Source organism: Canis aureus, chromosome 22, assembly GCF_053574225.1.
Source record: "Canis aureus isolate CA01 chromosome 22, VMU_Caureus_v.1.0, whole genome shotgun sequence".
Taxonomy (NCBI): Eukaryota; Metazoa; Chordata; class Mammalia; order Carnivora; family Canidae; genus Canis; species Canis aureus.
Window position 1 is genome coordinate 22,266,959 of NC_135632.1, and position 21,430 is coordinate 22,288,388.

At 45.1% G+C, this 21,430-nt stretch overlaps 1 protein-coding gene across 1 annotated transcript in view; it reads right to left on the bottom strand.

Moving 5' to 3' along the window:
- Positions 1-674: 674 nt before the first annotated feature.
- The window catches only part of BFSP2 (beaded filament structural protein 2), a 60,865-nt gene continuing 40,109 nt past the window's right edge, over positions 675-21,430 (bottom strand). Inside the window, exons 3-6 of the mRNA XM_077865102.1 lie at positions 20,930-21,086; positions 19,570-19,731; positions 6,997-7,128; positions 675-899 (exon numbers count right to left, since the gene is read on the bottom strand). Of these exons, the coding sequence (XP_077721228.1) occupies positions 675-899; positions 6,997-7,128; positions 19,570-19,731; positions 20,930-21,086 (676 nt within the window). The remainder of the gene's footprint in view (positions 900-6,996; positions 7,129-19,569; positions 19,732-20,929; positions 21,087-21,430) is intronic.

Below are 21,430 nucleotides of genomic sequence, written 5' to 3' on the forward strand. Positions count from 1 at the left end.
GCGGTTTGGCGCCTGCCTTTGGCCCGGGGTGTGATCCTGGAGACCTGGGATCAAGTCCCACATTGGGATCCCTGCATGGAGCCTGCCTCTCCCTCTGCCTGTGTCTCTGCCTCTCTCTGTGTGTGTCTTTCATGAATAAATAAATCAATAAAATTTTTTAAAAAAGTACACTAATCCTGATGAGCACTCAGTCATGTATAGAGATGTTGAATCATTATATTGTGTACCTGAAACTAATATGACACTTGTGTTTTAATTATAGTTCAATAAAAAAATATAAAAGATGCTCAGGTTTTGGTGTTTTGAGTGCACATTAACATTTCGGGAGCATTGGTTTGCAGCCCCATTAACGAGGGCCTATTGCATGCAGCTGAAAGTATTCCTAACAGACATCATGTATGTCCTCGGCATGTCCAAACACATAAAGGTATGTCCAGGTGTGTCTCTGCATATGTGAATATATAAATAGAAAAAACCCTGCAAGGACACAGACTGTGTGTGTGTGTGTGTGTGTGTGTGAGAGAGAGAGAGAGAGAGAGAGAGAGAATATATGTGTTGGGGAGTTACAAGGTGATTTCTCCTTTTTACCTTAATTGCTTCTATAGTGTCTGAAAACTGTGAATTGCAAACCCAGGAGTATGTACACCTGTCACAGGAATGCGAGGCGGAGAGGCTTACCCGCTCTCCTCCCTGTCCAGCAGGGCGTGGTAGGAGGCCACGTCCCTCTGCAGCTGGGCCTTGTGCGCCAGCAGGTGCTCCCGGGCCTGCTGCTGCTGCTCAGCCTCCGAGCGCATCTCCCTGAGCTCCGCCTCCAGCCTGCTCACCACCGCGCCCAGGTTCTGGAGCTCGATGTCGTGCCAGTGCTTGGCGTCGTGCAGGGTGTTCTCCAGGCCTCGTTTCTGCCAAAGAGAGAAGGCGGTCGGCCGGGAGCCTGCAGGCCGGGCCTTGCCCGGGGAGGTGGGCTGAGCTGCGGGGGGGGCGGCCCTGCCCGCTGGCCTCCTGGGTGGGGGGCCGTGAGCCATCTCCTCCCCGCCCAGACTATTGTTCAGTCTGATCCACTGATCCTTCTGAGGAGGGGGTGCGGGCAGGAAGAAAGAGAAGACGGGAAGGAGAGGGAGAAAGATGAGGTACAGTGATGGGAGAGAATGAAAGAGTGAGAAAGATAATGAGAGAAAAAATGAGAGTGAGAAATCGACAAACACATGCGGGGGAGGGAGGCAGTTGGCAGGTGTTTTTTCAAAGGAATCTTGCTCTCTGAACTGCCTCGGGCCTTTTTGCTCGATTTCCCACTCTCTGGGGGGCCCTTTCCTCCTCCACTGCTGAAACCCCATCCATCATTCGGCTAAAATGCTGTCTCCAGCACTCTTGCCCAGGTTGCCAGGGTTAGAATGAATGTCTCTGGCCTTTATACACTCAGCACTTTTTTCTTTAGTGTGTTAGTAGCACACCCTGGCCACTGCCTCTTCCCCTTGCTGCCCCAACCCTTGGGCTCCCCACTGCCCATCCTGAGCCTGTTTCTCTCCGAGCGAGGCTGCCTGTGTCTGTGTTGGCTGGTGTCTGCCACACTCATGATATTAGCTGTCTCTCCCGATGACTCTTGCATTGACGTTTCCGGCACAGACCTCTTCCCTGAGCATAAACCTGCTACTGAATTTCTTACTGGAAATATACACAATCCATGGGCACCTCAAATCAGCGCGTCCAAAATGGAGCCACTGGTTTCCTTCTGAATCTGTTTGCCTCTCCTATCCTGTGCTTCAGCTGGTGAATTCACATGACCTGGAAGCCAGCGAAAGGCATGTCCCTCATCTTCAATCATCACTGAATCCTGCCTCTTGTATATTCTGGAAAGTATTCACATTTGTGCCCTCTCTCCTCCAGCCACTGGTGCCCACGATGGATGCTTATCATTGCTCCCATGGGGTAAACTCAGAAGCTTGTAGCTCATCTCTTGGTCTCTAGTTCCTCCTGCCTTCGCATTCTCCACACAGCAGCCACCGTGTTCTGTTGGAAGTCCAAATCTGGGTTTGTATCTCCCCTTCTTTCTCACCTGGATCATCACTACTCATCCCAAGTCCAAGTTTAGGGGTCACCTCCCCTAGAAAGACTTCCTTGATGGTCTCTTGGTCTTTCTCCCAGCAGGCCGGGTTAGAGGCCCCTCCTTTGGGTTTCCATGGCTGCCCAAGTACATGCATACCCTTAGACTTGGTAAGAGTGGGGTGAGCTTCCTAGGGGCATGTTTCCTCTACCAGACAGTGAGTGAATTCTTGAGAGCAGAAATGAAGTTTCTATAACCCCAGTGATAAGACAAGGGCTGGCATAGAGTAGGTGCTCATCTGGCTGTGTTGCTCAGGTTGACACCACGTGTATTATGGTTATGTTTATTGACCTACTTGTCTCCCCATTAGACTGGAAACCCCATCTTCCCATATAGCAAACCTTACAGACTGTAGGACTGACACATAAACACTTTAAAAAAAAACTGTGTGTATCTTTCTTTAACATTTTTTCATAGTTGTAATTATGGTGCACCTATAACTTAGCATCTGGCTTTTTATATAACACATAAGAACAGATAAATATGTTTTCAGATTAGGATAATATCTTGATAAAACAACTTTCTGTAACCTGCCCCTTAGGAGGATATTTTTCATACCTTTTTGATTATTGTGATTGAAATGGAAGATTCTTGGTCATGATGCCATCTTAAATCATGGCTTCTGTTAAGCAGAGGCCACTCTATGATCTTACTTAAGCCATCTTAATTCCATAGGGTATAAGAATATTGAGTCAGATTCCCATCCTAGGTACATTTACAGGTGGCAAAAATGTAACTAGTAAAAAATAAATTTAGATCAGTATCTGGCCTAGGTTATTATTTTGGTGAGATCTGAAAACCCCTCTATAGCAATAAAAATGCAGAAATGGCCACCAGCACTTTGAGAATCACTTGTTCCAAACTCTGGGTTTTCTCTCTTTGCTTATCAGGAAATTGTTTGGTTTGCAGTGTTTAGTGCTGGCCCTGGGCCTGTAAAACCTGTTATTTGGAAAAAACCTTTCATGGGATCATGTTTGGATCAGCTGTCTATAGTTTTGGTTCCATGTTCATAGGTGACTTCTCCATGTGGCCTGAGGTTTTCTCTGATGATGTAGGACCCACTGCCCAAGGTAGGTTTGTGGGAACTCCTATCAGATGACCTCTGTCTTTTCTATCTCACCCTCAGAGTCCGGTCCAGCTTCCCACCTAAGTCCCTGACATCCTGGCCTGGTTCTCACAGAAATGCTTGGGCTTGAGTGATGGCAATCAGGCCACTGCTGCCCATCTCCCAACTCCAGCCCCCACAGCAACACAACACCAGCAAGCAAACCGAGATCACAGAAGCACACTTATTCCCCAGTTTTTGGAGATGTGAAAGGACTTCCTTGAATTGCTAAGCCCTCTAGGAAGTGATTTCTTGCCTTGAATCCACCCCTGATTTGAGTTGATGGAACACAGAGCTCAGTAGGCTTTAAGCACCATTCCTAGTGCCTGGCCACCAATATAAACAGTGCCCTGCTGGCAAAGGGGGCCGCAAGTGCTGCCTACTCAGCTGAGGCTTATACGAGGCCCCGTGGGGGCCTTATGTGTATACAGGTTGCTCTGGCTGCGGATAATCGGGGTGACTGGATGCACTGAGCTGTATTTGAAAGCTGCAGGAAGGGGTGCCACTTTTTCTGGCTGTCCGTGCCCCTAACCTCGGCTGTAAGGCCCAGTGACCAGAGCTCTGATCTACCAGCTAGCAGGGGACAGAGGCGGCCCATCCTGGCTCCCAGGCACAGCCAGCATATCACCACTCCTAAGTCTTCTGGTTGGGCATGTGAGTTTTCTTCTGATTTGTTCCAGTAGTAAGGACCATGGGGTTTAAGTGAGGTGATTAGATGATGCCAACTTGGGATTACTACACGAGTGATTATAATAATAATTTTACAATGATAATGGATAATGAATACCATTCATTGACTGATTACTCTGTGCCGACCACCGTGCTAAGGGCTTGACCCGCATTGTTCCATTAATCATCCCTGTGATTTTCTGAGGCAAAATCTCTCCAGTCCAGTGGCAGATCACATTTCCAAAAGCAGCTGCAATCACGATCCCATCCCACATATTCTTTCTCTATGTGGCCTTGCCACTGCCTCATCAAGAGATGGCATTTATTTCTCTTCTTGTGGGATCTGGGAGGGACTGTGACTGCTGAGACCAAAAGAGTTCTGGATAAGTGATATTCAGGGACTCTCAAGCCCAGGTGTTAAGAGGCCTGGTAGCTTCTGTGCTCATGCTCTGAGGGAAGCTGGATGCCATGTCAGAAGTCCAATCACATGCCTGCCATGATTTGAGGAAGTCAAATGCTAACTGCATGGAGAGGCCCCATGGAGGGAGAAAAAGAGATGCACAGCTTAGGCACCCTGCATGTGAGTTGAAACCATTCTTGGATGGTCCAGCCCAAGCAGATGCCACATGGAACAGAGAAGAGCTGTCTCTGCCAGACTCCACCTAAATCACAGAGTGAATGAATACATTTTTTACTGTGATCTGAAGCCACTAACATGGAAGATAGGTATGATAACCCACATAGATTCTCACTTCGCAAGTGAGAAAACAGAATCTTTGAGAGGTCACTCAGCTAATGAGTAGGGGATCCTGATTCCAGATTCCAGAGTCTGGGTGCCAGTCCCCCGTTCCATAGGCCCTCTGTTGTCTAGTTGAGTAATAGAACCAAAAGAGCTCGATTCTTCTACTTGTTACTCATGTTAATGAGCAAACCCTTGAACCACAGTTTACTCTTCTGCAAAGTGGGATATCATTTGCTTCTCAGTGTTTTTATGAGTGTCTGATGAGAGAATGCATGTGAGCAAGCTCTCAGTACTCTTAGTATCATGTTGAAGAAATTATGTTTTGGACACTCATCAAGTGCTTTGGGGACATAAAATAAATTAGACATGGTCTCTGCCTTCAAGGAGTTAAATGTGATGTCAGTGGATGAGCTGATATAACCACATAAACCACAGGGCTCTGAATGTGAGTGGGTGGCAGGTGGAGAGATCACCCCACCTGTGGGAGTCAGGAGCTAGCTAGGCTTTTGCTGGGTGTAGCACTTGTATATCTTCCACTTCACATCTGTTAAGGGTGTGAGGACAGGTAGGGGTGGGCAGAGTTGGGAGGGAGGAGGGGTCGCCTTCCAGCCATGGGAAGAACATGTCCAAGGGCTCAAGGGTAGGAGAGCAAAGGGTGAGTTCTGGGCATTTCCCTTCCTGTACAATCTGGGCTGGTCTATGAATGAAGCCCTTTTTTATTACTGGAAGAGTGGCAACTTTTGGCAGCCACAAGGACATCTGGGGAATAAATAGTAGCCCCTTAACTGTGCTTAAAGTGACTTGGGCAAAAGGCAGCACCCCTAATATTAGGATCAAGGGTTATGGCAGGGGAATAAAACTGATTAGCATAAAATTCACATAACTCTGAGTAAATAATGCAATGTCTTTCAATTTTTTAGCAAAAGTACATTGCTTTAGACTGTATTTTCCTGATTTTTCTTACCTCAATGCCTTTTCTCACATCCCCTCATACTGACCCTGATCCCATCACAGGATGTGTGGGAGAGCAGTGGAGCAACGAGATGTGTGTCATGTTGTGCTATGTAGTGGCAAGACTGAGCATCTTCCTAAGCTGGCTGGGCATCATGTGATCTTATTGTTCAGAGGACAATGGACCAAGTAAGCTGAAGACAAGTGAAGGAGGGGGACTGGGGCTGATGGAATGATCTTGTCCATGGGCAGTAAAAAAGTTGTTTCTGAGGGAACCGACTAGAATAAATCCTTGAGCTCACTTCATGGGAGTCCAGGACTGCATTGGGAGGCAGGGCTGCTGGTTTGGTGACGGAATGGATTTAGGTGGCAAGAGCAAAGGCCTCCACTGGGGCCTCAGTGGAGTCCAGACCACCCCAAGCTGCAGGATTGCATGAACCATTCCGTTCATGTACTTCAGTGTGGACAATACACTTGCAGTTCAAATTAGAACACAAGGCCCCTGCAGGAGCTGTGTGCCTGGCACCCTAACAGAGAATCAGAGGGTGAACTGCTATATTATTCATAATTATTTTAATTAATAATAATAACAAATAATGCAAGAGACCTTCCCCCACAAACCCCAGTGAGTCTGAGGAACTTCCTAGTCTTAGGTTGGTCCCCAGAAGTAGAGCCTGAAGCAGGGATCCTGGTATATGTAAATAATTAAGGGGTTGCTCTCAGGAAAAGGGCAGCAAGGAAAGCAGGATAGGGCAGAGGAAGGCGCTAAGCCAGGAGGGAGTCTCAGGTGGAGTCTGATCCCCCAAAGAGCTTGGGAATGTGAATTAGACCTTGAAACCTATTCCACTTGGAAGCAAGTGGGCTGGGCTTTTAACGCCCACATCAGCTAGTCATTGACTGAGGGCTAGAGGAGGCGGGCCTAACTGCCTAGGCCAGGTGTCCACTGTTAGGCGGAGGCCAATTCTCTGGAGAAGTGGGACCCTCTGAAAAGGGGTATCTGTGGGGTAAGTGGCCAACACTCAAGCAGTGGCCTGGTGTAGGGTATTTCAGTGGGGGTTCTAACAGCTGTCACTATACTTGTGATTTGGTATCAGATAATCCTTTCAGGCCTCAAAACTCGCATGCTGTGAGATGGGAATCTCCTGCGAACTCTGACCCACATGACTCTCAGTTCAACAGTTGGGAGTTAAAATTGACATAAGAAATGCCAGGGCTCTTGGGATCCCTGGGTGGTGCAGCGGTTTAGCGCCTGCCTTTGGCCCAGGGCGCGATCCTGGAGACCCGGGATCGAATCCCACGTCGGGCTCCCGGTGCATGGAGCCTGCTTCTCCCTCTGCCTGTGTCTCTGCCTCTCTCTCTCTCTCTCTCAATGTGTGACTATCATAAATAAAGAAAAAAAAGAAATGCCAGGGCTCTTCCCGGCCCACTCACCAGGGCCCTCAAGGATTCGGTCTCAGCCTGGAGGCTCTGGATCCGACACGAAGTGTTGTGCAGCTCCAGCCTGAGGGCAGCGGCCAGCTTCTCTTCCTGGGTCTGCGCCATGCGGGCCACCTCTGCCTGTTGCTGGGGAGGGTCAGGTCTTCGCGTGAGCGGGCCTGTGGGGGGGCCTGAGCCCTGCCTCCCCTCCTGCCCTTCCCAGGGCCCACTCCACTGCTTCTAACTCAGAGTCAACAGCTGGCAGATTGAAAAATCCCTTTTTCCGTAGGCGCCCTCACCTATTTGCATACAACCATTTACTTAGTTTGAACATACAGTGAATGCAAGTAGAATAAAATTCAAAAGCTTTTTCTGAAGGACTTCTAGGAGAAAGTCTCCTTTTGTGCCCATGCTTCTAATTACCCAGTTCTTTTGTTTCCGATTTCTTACACCTCTTTCCACAAATAGTTCACATATTTACAAGTGAATATGTATGATCATCCTCCCCTCGTTTTGGTCCTCATACATCTTAGAAGATATTTCCTACCAGCATATACAGATCAATTACGTTCTTTTTAATGGTTCCACAGTATCACCTTGTTCGGAAGTACCGTAGTTATTTAGAAGCTCTGCACTGATAAGTGCTTAGATTGTTTCCAGTCTCCGCCTGTTACAAACAATGGTGTAAAGAATAACCCTACGACCCTCATTTTCCACACAAGGGAATATCTCTGAGGGGTAAATCCCTGTAGTAGAACCACTGAGTCAAAGGGTATGCATTTGTCATTTTGATGAATGTTGCCAAATTGCCCTTCAGAGAACTGGTAACCCGTTCCAGTAATGTCAGGCAGTGCCAACTGCCCCAGACCTTCTTCAAATGAAGAACTACCCAACTTGATCTGATAGTCCCTGTTTCCTTGTAAAAACCAGTCTGGCCACAATTGTGAACACAAGGGGAAGGTCTGTGTTTCGAAATTTCTCCCTGAGCCACATGGACACAGTCTGATTCTTCCCCATACTTTCAGGGGAGGAGGTCATTGCTACTCTCTTCTCTCTGTTGGAGAAAGGGAAAGGGGAAAAACTAGAGCTCACCTTCATTCATCTTTGGTGCAGTCTGATGCTTGTCTCTAAGCCAGTGATACGGGAGAAAAAACCTGTTTTCTAGTTTACTGGCTGTCTGGATTGACCACTTTTATGACATAGGAATACTTATTTATAGGGTTATGAAAAATAGTCCAACCTAACTAGGAAAACCCAGGTCAAAGGACTCATATCTCAGGTGTAGTTCTTCCTGTGTCTGCTACAAAGGGGTCAACAAAAACATCCATTAAAGGTCTGGGATCAGCTAAAGGAGTGAAAGCTGTGGGCCCAGCTCTGGTCAGTCCATGGCTGTGTGTCCCTGGGCCATCATTCAACCTCTCTGAGCCCCAGTCCCTGCCAACAGAACACAGATCACAGTGAGCAGAGTCACTATGAGGCTTCCATCAGGTTATACATGTGGAAAACTTTAGAACTCTAAAAGTATGCAAACAGTGACTGCATTTATTTTTCTAATATATAAAAAGTAATATTAGCCAGTAAATGAGTCTGTAAAAGCCACTGTCAGTTGGATAGTACTAAGGATACCTAATAGGTGTTAAGCACTGGTTCTGTGCCAAGCACTCCATTAACAGCGCTAAGTCCATTATTTCATTTAATCTTCACCACCCTCTTCTGAAGCAAGTGTCATTGTTATTCCTTTTTTACGTGAGGAAACCGAGGCACAGAGAGACAAAGTTATTTACTCATGATGGTGCAGCCTATGAGGGGCAGAGCTGGACCTTGTGCAGTGGCAGACTCCAGAGCTGTGCTCTCAACCAGGTGTGAATGCAGCCGCTTCCACCATCAAGACCCCTGAAAGTGGAGTCTTCCCCCCACTGAAGATGCACCACTCTAAAATATCCTCGTGGCCTGTCAAGTCCTGCTTGGATGGGTGGCCTGGTTTTTCTCCCTGTCTTTGGGGGTAGGGACGTGGCCAGGTGGGCTGTGCAGGTGGGCTGTGCAGGTGGGCAGCAGAGGGGTCTGCAGGGGCCCTGTCTCAGAGCAGCCAAGGGCGGCCAGCAGCTGGAGCAGGCCCTTGGCAGCTCCCCAGAGCCTGAGAGCCGGGTGTTAAATCTTCCGGATGTTTGTAACCTGGTTGGTAAACACAGCCGTCCTTAAAAATTAAATTATTAATTTAATAATTACAATTATTACCCTTACAATTAAGTTATATTAAAATGGTAACAAATACTCCAAACACATCACTTGCTGGTTTATTTACATGTTATCATCGTCTGTGCTATCAAAGTTATTTCTATTGATGGGACCTGGACTAACATTTAGTGATGAGCTTCTGAGCATCTCTTCCAAACTCTGTGCTTATTTACATCAAGTTAGGAGTCTGAAATCAGCTGTGGTGAGAGTATTTGCCTCATGGAAATTGGCAAACACTACAAATCAGGGATTGAATTATTGTTTTGCTGACTGTCTAGAGTTAAGAAAGGGATGCAGAAAATGTTGATAATGCAGATTAAACTTAAAATGGGTCATGTCTGTAGCTATTGCATTATGAATAGCAAAAACAATTAGAGGAAATATCTTTCCAATATTTACAAGCTATTATCTGATTTGCAAAGAAGCTACTCATCTCATTGATGAAGGGACTCACTGAAGCCAATGGAAGTATCAACTAAAATTCATTGCAAAGCTATCCTCATTTATCATTGATAGGACTTTTTGCTTAATCGGATATTAATAAGCATATTTTATAATCTGATTTTGTGACATTATTGTTGATGACAGAATTATAAAAAACAGTTGGCAGGTTTTGCAAGAAGTAGCAAGTCACACTGAAGGTATAGGCACAAATGGAAAAGCAAAGTAAGTATTTTATCTTAAAATTCGTTATCTCTAAAATTATATAGGTTACCTCTAAAATTTGTTATCTCTAAAAGTATTTTAGGGACACCTGGGTGGCTCAGTGGTTGAGTGTCTGCCTTCAGCTCAGGGTATGATCCCTGGGTCCTGGGATTGAGTCCCACATTGGGCTCCCCGTGGGGAGCCAGCTTCTCCCTCTGCCTATGTCTCTGCCTCTCTCTGTGTCTCTCATAACTAACTAACTAACTAACTAACTAACTAACTAACTAACTAACTCCCATGTGACGCCTGGCCCATGACAAAGTTCTAGATTGCTAGGGAAACAGAAAACTGTAAAATGGTATCGTTTGTCATAGACAAAAGATAGCCAAGGAATTAATAAAATTAAAATAAGCCAAAGTTATTATATTTGAGCAAACGTTGCCCACCAAGTTGCTGAGTCCAAGCCTGCTTTCTCTTTGTTGAAAGTGAGACTAATAAGAGAAGTGTTAATGACCTACAAGCACCAAATGGAAACTTTCTTATACAGTTTAATTAAGACTGAAAGAGAAAAAAAATTAATTTGATCACTGTGGGATTCAGTGTATTTTATATCATGCCCAATATCTTCCCAAATCAGGTTATGACAAATCATACTTGCCCTTCACTTGGGGATAGTTACCTGCTTTAACTCACTTAGAAGTATTACCTGTTCTTTTCCAAAGGCTTTTTGGAGTTATGTTTTCTGATTAATAATTACTTTACTTCTGTTTCCATTTCAACCCAATGCCTCCACATTTCTCCTCACAGGCCGAACAGTAGGTGTGTCATTTTAGAATCTGAGGATAGGAAGGTAGGACTGTGTTTTGTTGCTCAGCGCAGTTGCTAGGATGTGTAATGAGATTTAAATATGTTGGTCCTCAGGCTTTCAAACCAGCTTGAAATCTTGGCTCTGCTGTGCAGGAGCTAGGCTGTCATGTTTGCGCTCCACCTATATTTTTGGGACAGGAGAGCATATTGACATTTTGAAATACAGTAAAAAATTTCAAATAAAAAATTTTAAATTAAAATTACATGTTATTGCACGTGAAAGATGGATGTGAGAGAAGAAATGCAGCATGCTTCAGAGTAAGTCAGAAGGAAGGATTTGAGAGTCTTGGAGGGGAAAGGGGCCATCTCCAAACCTGCCCCTCTGCTATGCGGGTGTGTTCTTAGCAGAACATGTATCCACGATGAGTGCTGAGAGGTTGACATGTATACTGTGCCTTTCTCCAGCAGTTGCTGTGTGGATTTCAGCCAGTCACTCGAGCTCTCTGTTTTTGCAACTGGCGAACAACAGCTTTACAAGAGCATTGCTCTGCTGCAGAGTACAGCTAACTGTCCCGCTCTTGAAGCCTCTTAGATCTCACAGGACCACAGTAACCTCATTATGTTCACTATCCTGGAAAAAGGGAAAGCAGTGGATTCCTTGGGGATACAGAGGTTCCCGACCTTGTATCACAGGGCAATCTTATCCCATGGAGAGGACACAGAATCATGGTTTGGAAAGATCATGACAAAAGTCTGGCATAACCTTTTGGACCGTTGAGACAAAGGCCTCTCAATCTCACATTCCACAAGACAATGAATCAAAAAGCCCCCTCCACCCCCTGCATGTGATCTGTCCAGGAAAACCTAGCAGTTAAGAGTGTTGATTCTGGAGTCAGAATATGTGATTTGAATCTCAATTTTGCCACTTTGGAACTGTGTCTTCTTGGGGAGATTACTAACCTTTCCATGCCTTAGTTCCCTCCTCTGTGAAATGGGTGAGATCATAATACCTATCTCATGGTGGGAAGGTTAAATGAGAACAGGCCTGTCAGGTACTTAGAACACTGGGCACTTGGTAAAGGCTTAATAAATGCTCTGCTGGCACTGCGTTCACAGCATATTGTATCCTGCCTTGTAGAAGAATGGTTGTTCTATCCATCACCTCCCACAGGCACCCAGCCAACCTCATACTAGATTGTAGGGACCTTGCGTGCAGGGACAACTTCCTACTGACCCCTCTGTCTGCCCTTGGGAGCTACCATGGCATTTGATACCTAGGGCATGCCCAACAACATTTACTAAAGGTTTACAATGCATCCTAGGCACATCCTAGAGACTACAGAAGAGGAGGGTCTACCAGCAATGGAATTAAATCACACCTTTTCATTAACTAGGATTAACTATCATTGTTATAATGGCTATAAGTCACTTTATAATCATGTGGTATCATATAAATGTTATTTAGCTAAGGATGGCTTTTGACAAGCAGCATACACACCCCTGACCTACTCCAGCCAGATGTAGGATTTATTTGGGAGAGGTTGGATGCCATCCAGTCTTCACCTGAGACACGAGTTCTCCTTAGTGGGAGTCTCACTGGGTGAAACTTCAGTATTGGCAGAAGGGCTGGCCTGGCTAGGCTAAGCCAAGTTTCTCCTTGAATTTACAAAAGGACTGTCTGACTATGGAGGCTGCTCCTGAAAGGCTACAGGACCAGTTCCCAGCCTCAGCTGAAGCTGCCAAAGGACACCGAGGAACACATGGCTTTGTGGATTTGCTGCCCCTCATAAGTAAGCATACCCTGCTGATGAAAGTGGCAGAAGAGGCTCAGCAGTGATTTTATTCTGAAGAGCAAAATATGTTTTTCTTCTTAAAGTAATTATTGGAGAAGTTTACATGATAGTATATTTCTCCTGGTGCATGGAGATCATCCCATTCCTAAGAAGGGACTCTTCTGTTCTGTCTCTTCTCAGAGACTAGTAAGTGTTGCACTCAAACTGTACTACTTTTTAAAATTTTTTATTCATGGGAGGCACAGAGACATAGGCAGAGGGAGAAGCAGGTTCCCTGCACGGAGCCTGATGTTGGACTCGATCCCAGGACCCTGGCCGGGATCACGACCTGAGCCAAAGCCAGACGCCCAATCACTGAGTCAGCCAGGTGCCCCCAAACTATACTACTTTAATTTCTCAGGGATTTGGGTTGTTTTATCTTTGGAAGTCTCTTATTTTAAAGATAGTTTAATTAATGAATTAATTAGAGAGAGAAAGAGCACAAGGGGGGAGGGATGGTAGGCAGAGTAGATAGGGAGAAGCAGACTCCCTGCTGAGCAGGGAGCCTGATGCAGGGCTCAATCCCAGGCCGCTGAGTTCATGATCTGAGCCGAAGGCAGACGCTTAACTGATTGAGCCATCCAGGTGGCTCAGAAGCCTCTTATTTTAGAAGTAAGGCCCCTATACTTCTCATGGGAAAGAGCTACCATTGAGAAATATCTAAGATAGCTTTGAGATCTCAGAATCAGGTAGCCAGGGTTGGCCAGGGACTTTGCACCCATAGCACCACGCACAAGGTCTGGCACCTGGCTTGTGCTTGACAAATGGAAACTGAATGAATGAGTGAGTGAAGATTTCTTGGTAGAATGTGGTGGTTACAGTGTTGGGTGGTCCCCTATATAGGTAGTCACTCAAATATGGATTGTCAACCAGTTGTGAGGTGGAAAACACAATGTGGAGGATGAGGGCCTGGGAGTGCCCTTTATAATATGCATGCTGTACTGGGTAGAGTAAAGAACAGGTGAAAGATAGGCAAGGCCTACTCAATGAGACGGTCTCTTTAGTTTCCTTTTTAACAACTACTCTGATTCCCCTCACTCTGCCCCCCAGCCTGACCAGCTGGGCTACACTCCTGTAATATACAGTGAAGGGAACCAAATCCTGGCCTTCTGGTTGGTATAGTAACTCTGCTTTATTGGCTCAAAATATCTTTTGAAAGCTACCCAGAACTACCATAAATTAAGTAAAAAGACAATTGACACTCTGGGAACATATTTCAGGGAGAGGACTAGTTTCTCTAGTGTACAAAGATTCACTACAGACCACTAATAAGAAGTCTAAGACCTAATAAAAATGAGTAAAAGATATGATCTGATAGTATACACAAGAGCAAATATGGCCAAAATTCAGCATGTAAAAAAGATGTTCCACCTCCCTTATGAGAAATGCAAAATAAAACTGCACTGAAAAACCATGTTTTGCCTATAACATTGTCAAAGATCACAAGGTATGAGAACTCACAGTATTGGTGAGGATGTGGGGAAATGGGCATTCTCAAACACTTCCAATAAGAATGTACATTGTTGCAACCTTTACTGAGGGTAATTTGACAATATTTATCAAAATGACCAGTGTGCATAACTTTTGACCCAGCAATGTCACATCTATGAACTTATCTAGCAGATATATTTCTATCTTGGGAAATGAGGGACATACGTAGTTAGTGACTCATTTATAAAAGCAAAAGATTGGAAGCCACCTAAATATTCATTGGCAGGGTGTTAAATAAATCCTGGGATATCCATTAGCTAGAATAGCAGTTGGCAATTTTTTCTGTTGAGGACCAGATAGTAAATATTTTATGTGTAGCAGACCATACAGCCTCCAATGCAACTACTCCACTCTGCTGGTGTCTGGAAATGCAGCCATAGACAATATATAAGTGAATGAACATAGCTGTGTTCCAGTAAAACTTAGTACAAAAAACAGGCAGTGGGTCAGATTTGGCTTGTGGGCCATAGTTTGCTGCCCACTGTGGTATGATATCATGCATCTAAAAAGCAGTAGCAGCCCGGGTGGCTCGGTGGTTTAGCACCACCTTCAGCCCAGGGCCTGATCCTGGGGACCCAGGATCAAGTCCCGTGTCGGGCTCCCTGCATGGAGCATGGAGCCTGCTTCTCCCTCTGCCTGTGTCTCTACCTTTCTCTCTGTCTCTCATGAATAAATAAATAATATCTTAAAAAAAAAAAGAAACTGTAGTTTCTCAAAAAAAATAAAAAATAAAAAGCAGTATGTTCTGAATTCTATTATTTGTGTAAAGAGAGAAAGATAATATATACATATTTCCTTGTATGTGCATAAAGTATCTCTGAAAGGATTCATAGTAAAAGGATAACATTGACTGACCCTATAGAAAAGAACTGGGTCGCTGGAACATGAGTTGGATGTCATTTTTCACTGTACATTATTTTGTACATTTTGAATTTTGAAACAAGCAAAGGTATTATACATTTAAAATGCTTGAATAAATTCAAAGTAAAAAAAAAAAAAAGAAAGAAAAGTGATCTGGGGCTCTTTTGCAGGCTCTCCTGTGACATACTACGCGGTATAGAAAGGCTAGATGATTCCCCTTCGGTACTTGCCTAAGCATACCAGAATAGACCATGGCTTATTTCATTGAACAGACAGTAAGGATTATAGCCAACTCATCAACACGCAGGGACCCCTAGATTACAGATGCTTTTAGGGGTTTTGCTCTTTCTATTCTCCTTGAAAGGAACTCTCCCAATTGACCATCATGGTGAAACTACATTGGGCTATCTTGCCATCTAGAGCCAGTGACCCCAGTTGACTAGCAGAAACCCATTCTAATCCAATTTCATATATTCTAAGAAAATATCCACTCTTCTTTGCACAAGCAAGCAAAGAGGTGTTGACTTGGAAGCCTATGTAAAATATTTGCCCTCTCAGGGCAAATTATTGTTTGTGAATGTGGGTGATATGGAGACATGTTATCCAAGGTTCCTAGTCCCCTCATGGTTAGATCTAGACCTATGTTGTCCAATATGGTAGCCATTAGCCACACATAGCTATTTAAACAGAGATTAATAAACACTAAGTAAAATTAAAAATCCAGTTTCTCAGTTGGATCAGGAACATTCCCGGTGCTCAAGAAGCACATGTGGCCAGTGGTTCTCATACCGGATAACTGCACAGACTCACAACAGTCCCATCCTTGCAGAAATCGCTGTTAGAGGGCGCTGCTCTAGTCAGTGGCTAATGTCTCTTTCAGCTCTAAGCCTATCAATAACCAGAAACCTCAGGATTCATCTCAATCTGTTCACTTCTCTTCATTTTCAACCGTCTCCACAATCTGTCATCCTGGCTGTTTAAGGCATGATGGTTACAGCTCCAGCAAAGTTCCTAACCACAAATGCCTTGACCTGATCTGAGGCAAGTGCAGACCACTATCAGAAGAGAGAGCATGGGCGCACTTGCTGTGGGGTTCCCGGCCCCTGGGGGCTATTGAAAGGAAGTGGAATTCTCTCTCTTTGGCACCTTCCACCCCACCACACCAGCTGGTGCCGGTAATTGGATAGGCCTTTGGTTATTGTACCCATCCTCCCACTGCAGTGAACAAGGGACAGAGATGAGACTTCCAGGACTGAGGGTGTGGAGCCCCACCCTGGGAGGAAGATCCCAGGGAGGAGGTTAAGAATGCAAAACAGAGCTTCTCTTGCTTGTTGCAGAACGGAAATACCTCAGCATAAGAATACCAGGAAAGAGGTGGAATGTTGGAGGCTCTCCTATATTCCCCAAGGTGGTCTTTTTAGGATCTGTGGGTTGCAGATTGGAGAATGTATTCTACGGATAGCCAGGAAGGTTGGAACTTGGTATGGCATGTTGTCGGCAGTTCCCCAAGCATCCCCAAATACCTTGAACTGGGTAACTGCAACAAACAGAAAAGGAAGGGCCAGGCTGGAAGATCCTCCTGAAATTCTCTGGACTAAACTGATCCCCTCCAAACATAGTTATACAACCTGAGAAGCTCCAAAAGCTAGACCACCAAAGTTCCCAACATCTTGGCTATGGCTGGAAAGAACCTAGCTAGAACCTCTTTATAAGCTTTTAATGATTTAAAAATAAGAGGAGTTAGCAGATAACTGGGAGCAGATGCTGATGGCATCCACCATTATCGCCCAGGAACCTTTAGTCCAGAACACGTTTGTTCTCCACCCCCCTTCCATTCCACTGCCAGACTCTACCCCTTTGCCTGGGAGAGCTTTCTCTGAAGTCTTTGAAAGATCATGCTGCTACCAGATGGCAGATGTCTGATGGGGATGGTACTACTACCCCGGGTTCCTCCCCTCTCCCCTCTCTTGTATTCTGTACTGTTCCCCAGAAACCCTGTGGGTGCAGAGTCCAGTCTCCCACAGTGGGTGCTGGTGGGATAATGAGTTCTTTATTGATTCCCTTCTCTGCTTCTCCTCTACTGGTATTTTGTACCCCCGCTCCCAACAACTTCCAGACAGACTGTTTCCTCTTCAATATTTGTCTCAGGGTCAGTTTCTGGGGAATCCTAAACAAAGACATAAATTAATAATGTCAATTAATTTTCAGCTTCCCCAGGCTGAAAGGTAATTAAATACATGTCTGTATGCTCTCTGCAAAAGGTTTTGAAAGGAGTGTGTGCTAAGCCATTTCACATTTATGCTTTGCTGCCAAGAAGCCAACAAGGGGTGCTCAGAATGGGCAAATGTCAGCCCCCAAGGGCATGACAGCAACTGACAAAACTATTTATTGGAGGACTTCTGGCTGTCAGTTCTGATCTCTGTTGATGATCAGAGGAATTCACTCATTCTGCAAATATTTTCTGAGCTCTGCCTCTCTGCAAGAGGCCCCGGCAGCATTAGCCAAATGAAAACAAGTACTGTCTGTTTTCTCTGAGATGTAGCTTTCAGATTATTCTATTAAAAAAAAAAAAAAACAACACTAATGAATCTGTTCAGAATTAATGCTTGAATTACTATTGGGCTGGTGATGATTCCCGAGAGGGTGAAGGGTGAATAATAATGTGCAGGATTTTCTTCTTTTTCACAGTATGCAGGATTTATTTCTGTTATTTAAAATGCCCTTCCCCCCTCACCAAAGAAAGAATCCCTCCAGTGTGGGGTACGCCCCAGGAGGGGTGGGACGGGAGCAAGGTTGCAAACTCCTGAGCCACAGAGATTTCGCTTTGGGAACAGAGCCGAGGAGGAATGACTGCCCAATGTGGAGGAAAGGTGCCTGGCCTGAGAGCCAAGAGAGCCGAACCCCAGCGCTGCCAGCAGCTATGTGACCTCGGGACGTCAGCCGCCCTCTCTGGATCTGTTTCCTCACCTCTGAAGTGAGGAAAGGGGATGGCATGATGTCTAAGGTCATGAGTTATAAATGTTCATGAGTGTCCTAAAAAAGAAGCAATAGACCAAAATCTAATCTATGCTTTGGTTTCACTTTCCCTTTGTGCTGTTCCACCTTTCACCTGGTTGGGGGTGGGAGACTGCATTTTGTGCCGTTTATTAGGCGCTATTTGCCAGAAAAAAAGTTTGCAGTGACCTGGCCCAAAGAATTAAGGTTAGAAAGAAAAGGGGCTGTTGAAAGGGGATAGAGGGTAGAAAAATGGGGGAATAGAGATGTTTTCTAGGCTGGAGAACACTGGGGGATCCAGAATTGGTAAGACCCTGCTGGGAAGGGGGTCCCAGGGGACCCTGCTGATATTGAGGGGGCAAGGGAGAAGAATAAATGGAAAAGATCCTCCTGGTTTCTTTTGGTAGTTCTTATAAACTCTTGTGGCTCTCAAGCCTGTCTGTATATTAGAATTATCCAGAGTTTAAAGGATCACAAAGTCCCTCTCTTCTGATTTAATTGGTCTTGTATGGGGCCTGGACATGAGCATCCTTGAAAATGCTCTGGAATAATTTTGCTGTGCAGCTGGGGATTGAGACCCACCGAACAGTAACCCAAAGCACAGGAACAGTCCCTATGCTTGCCTTCTCTCAAAAAAATTTTAAAAGCTATGTTATTTTTCATATTTTCTTTACACTTTCCTTCCCCTTCTGTTCTTCTCATCCTTGGGCTCAAAATCCCCACGTCATACATGGCTGGGAGATGGAGAAGGGAGGAACAAACCCTATGCGTTCTATTTTCTGGTTATTTCTATTATTTATGAGGTTTAATAAAAGATGTTTCCCTCCATGGTTGTAGCTCATACTGCTTAGGAAAAACTTGAAAACAAGTTTCATTATACTCAAAAACAAGAAAGAAAAAACATCTCAACATGTCAAATAGGTCCCTCCCTCAAAGACAACCATTGCTAACACCAATACATTTTAGTGTTTTCTTTCTAATTTTTTTTTTTTTTTTTGGAACACAGCCATTCTTGTTTGTTATTTTTTTGTCAACTACTATGGCAGAGTTGAGTAGTTATAATAGGGACTGTCAGGCCCCAGGAAGCCTAATATTTATTATCTGGTGCTTTACAGAAAAAGTTTGTTGGTTCCTGGTATGTACCCTTCTGTACTCTTATTTTCCCCATTTTACCTTATGATGTGAGTATTTCCCATGTTATAAATGCTTCATAAATATTTCTACTAACTACTCGGTATTTCATTGCATGGTTAGGTTGTGGCTTAGCCTTACTCCTATTATTAAACATTTATGTGTTTTCCCCCCAATTTTTTCATTCTTATAATGAATGCTTCAGTGAATATATTTGGATATAAACTTTATCTGTATTTTCAATGATTTCTTTAGGATAATGCCCAGATTATTCAACTGTTAGCTAGGGGCATTTCGAGATTCTCGATATGTAGCATCAATTTCATTACTCAGAGGTGTCATAGTGGTTTGTACCCCTCAGTGATATAGGGGAGAACCTACTTCACCACACACTTGTCTCCATCAAGTATTACCATTTTAAACATGTCTTGCTTTAGACAGGGAAACAAAGTGCTATTATTTTAAATTGCATTTTTTTTTTATGTCTAATGAGATTGAAACTGTTGCATTTCTTCTTTCCTAAGTTGACTGCTTTTCACCTTTGCTTGGCCTCCTGCACAGAGCAGAGTGGAAGACACTGGTCCTGCCTCACCTTGGCTTGGAGCAAGGCTCCTGCCTCCGCCCGGTTCTTTTCAACATCTCTCTCCCAGTGGATTCTGATGGTCTCAAGGATGTCGTCCAGACCAGTGCCAATGGGAACACCCATTTGTTCCAGCTCAGACCCCGCCAACTGTTTGTACAGCCCTTTCACATCCTACAAATGACAATATACACTTCAGGTGAGTTCAGAGGAGAAGGAAAGCACACAGAATTTCAGGCAGTAGAAGCCCAGGTCTGTGGGCTTGTGCTTCTCATTCTGCTACTGCCAAACATCGGGCTTCACAGAGACTGCCAAAGTCCCTGGCCCTCCCGCCAGTGCATGGGCCATAGTTTTGCAAGAAGGAGGCATTTCTTCCACTGGTGCTCACAAGCTGGGGCCCACTCAAAGCAAATATCGAAACAAATACATCACAAAATAACACAGAGGAAGCAACAACAGCAAGATGAAATTTATGACTTTTCATAAAGTCAGAGTAGGCTGGGAGAGATTTCGAGGTAACCAAAGGGTTGGTGGTGGAGAGTGGTGGCAGATGACTGAACTAAGGGCAGGAGGAAGTGGGCTTAGGGCTTGTGGTCAGCCTAAGGTCAGACAAAAGAATGAACTTCCCAAGGTAAGCACAGGTAAGTGGGTTTTGACTTTCTCAGTGGAAAGCACGTTAGATGTCCGATGGGACAGGACACGTGCCAAGTGGTTTAGAGTTGGTGCCATTCTCCAGAGAACTGGACCAAATGGCTGTTGGAGGTCCTGTTGAGTCCTATCACTCAATGATCTGACCTAATTTCATGAACGAGTGCGTGTAAACCGCAGCCTGGATCTATCTTCAGAGTTATTTTGTTTGTTCAATGCAGCAGGAAGAAAGAAAGGAAGGAAGGAAGGAAGGATGGATGGAAGGAAGGAAGGAAAGAAGGAAGGAAGGAAGGAAGGAAGGACGGAAGGAAGGAAGGAAGGAAGAAAGGAAGGAAGGAAGGAAAGAAGGAAGGAAAGAGGAAGGAAGGAAGAAGGAAGGAAAGAGGAAGGAAGGAAGGAAGGAAGGAAGGCAGACAGACCGACCTGTCTTGAGGTAGGGATGTCCTACTCAGTTCGACACAGGTTCCCTCACTCACCTGTGTGGACCTGCTGTCTCCTCTGTTCGTGTCCCAGCCTGGTCCTGAAGCCATCGGAGCTTGAGACTCCCTGAGTAACCTTACCCACTACAAGGGTTGGGAGGCATTTTACTCACAGTTTCCCTGCAGCCCTGGGCAAGCGCCATGGGGAGGTTGACAGAAGCTACCATCACTGACGGGAAGCTCAGCCAGACAGGTGCGTGCCTCTGGCCTGCAGCCAACCCAGCGTTGCCCCTGCTCCCACCTACCTCTTCATAGTTCCTTGACAGAAAGCCAAGTTCTTCTTTCAGGCTTTCTATTTGACTCTCCAGATCCATTTTTGTCAAATTAGCTTCATCAATGACTTTATACAAAGAGTTAATTTCCTCTTCCGCTGCCTTTCGAAATGGCTGCTCATTTTCATATCTGCAGATACAGGAACTTAATCAGCATAGGTGGGCAACCCAAAAGGGGAAATAATCAGATTACAAATGTTACCGACAGGCCAATTATGTGATAAGACTAATGAATCTTGAAAGTCACCATTCCGACAACTTGGAGGGCACTGTTAGTGCAAGTGTTACATGTTGATTTATTAAAATGAAAGCGATTACAGCCAACTTCTGACAACCCAGCCTCACAGGCTGCCAGGCTCATGGGGCACTGGAAGCATAGAACTGTAGGGAAAGCTTCTCCAGGAGCTGAGATCCAGGTAGGGGGATCTGGCATGTCACCATTATTCTGATTTGTCATCCTTCCCCCCCCTCAAA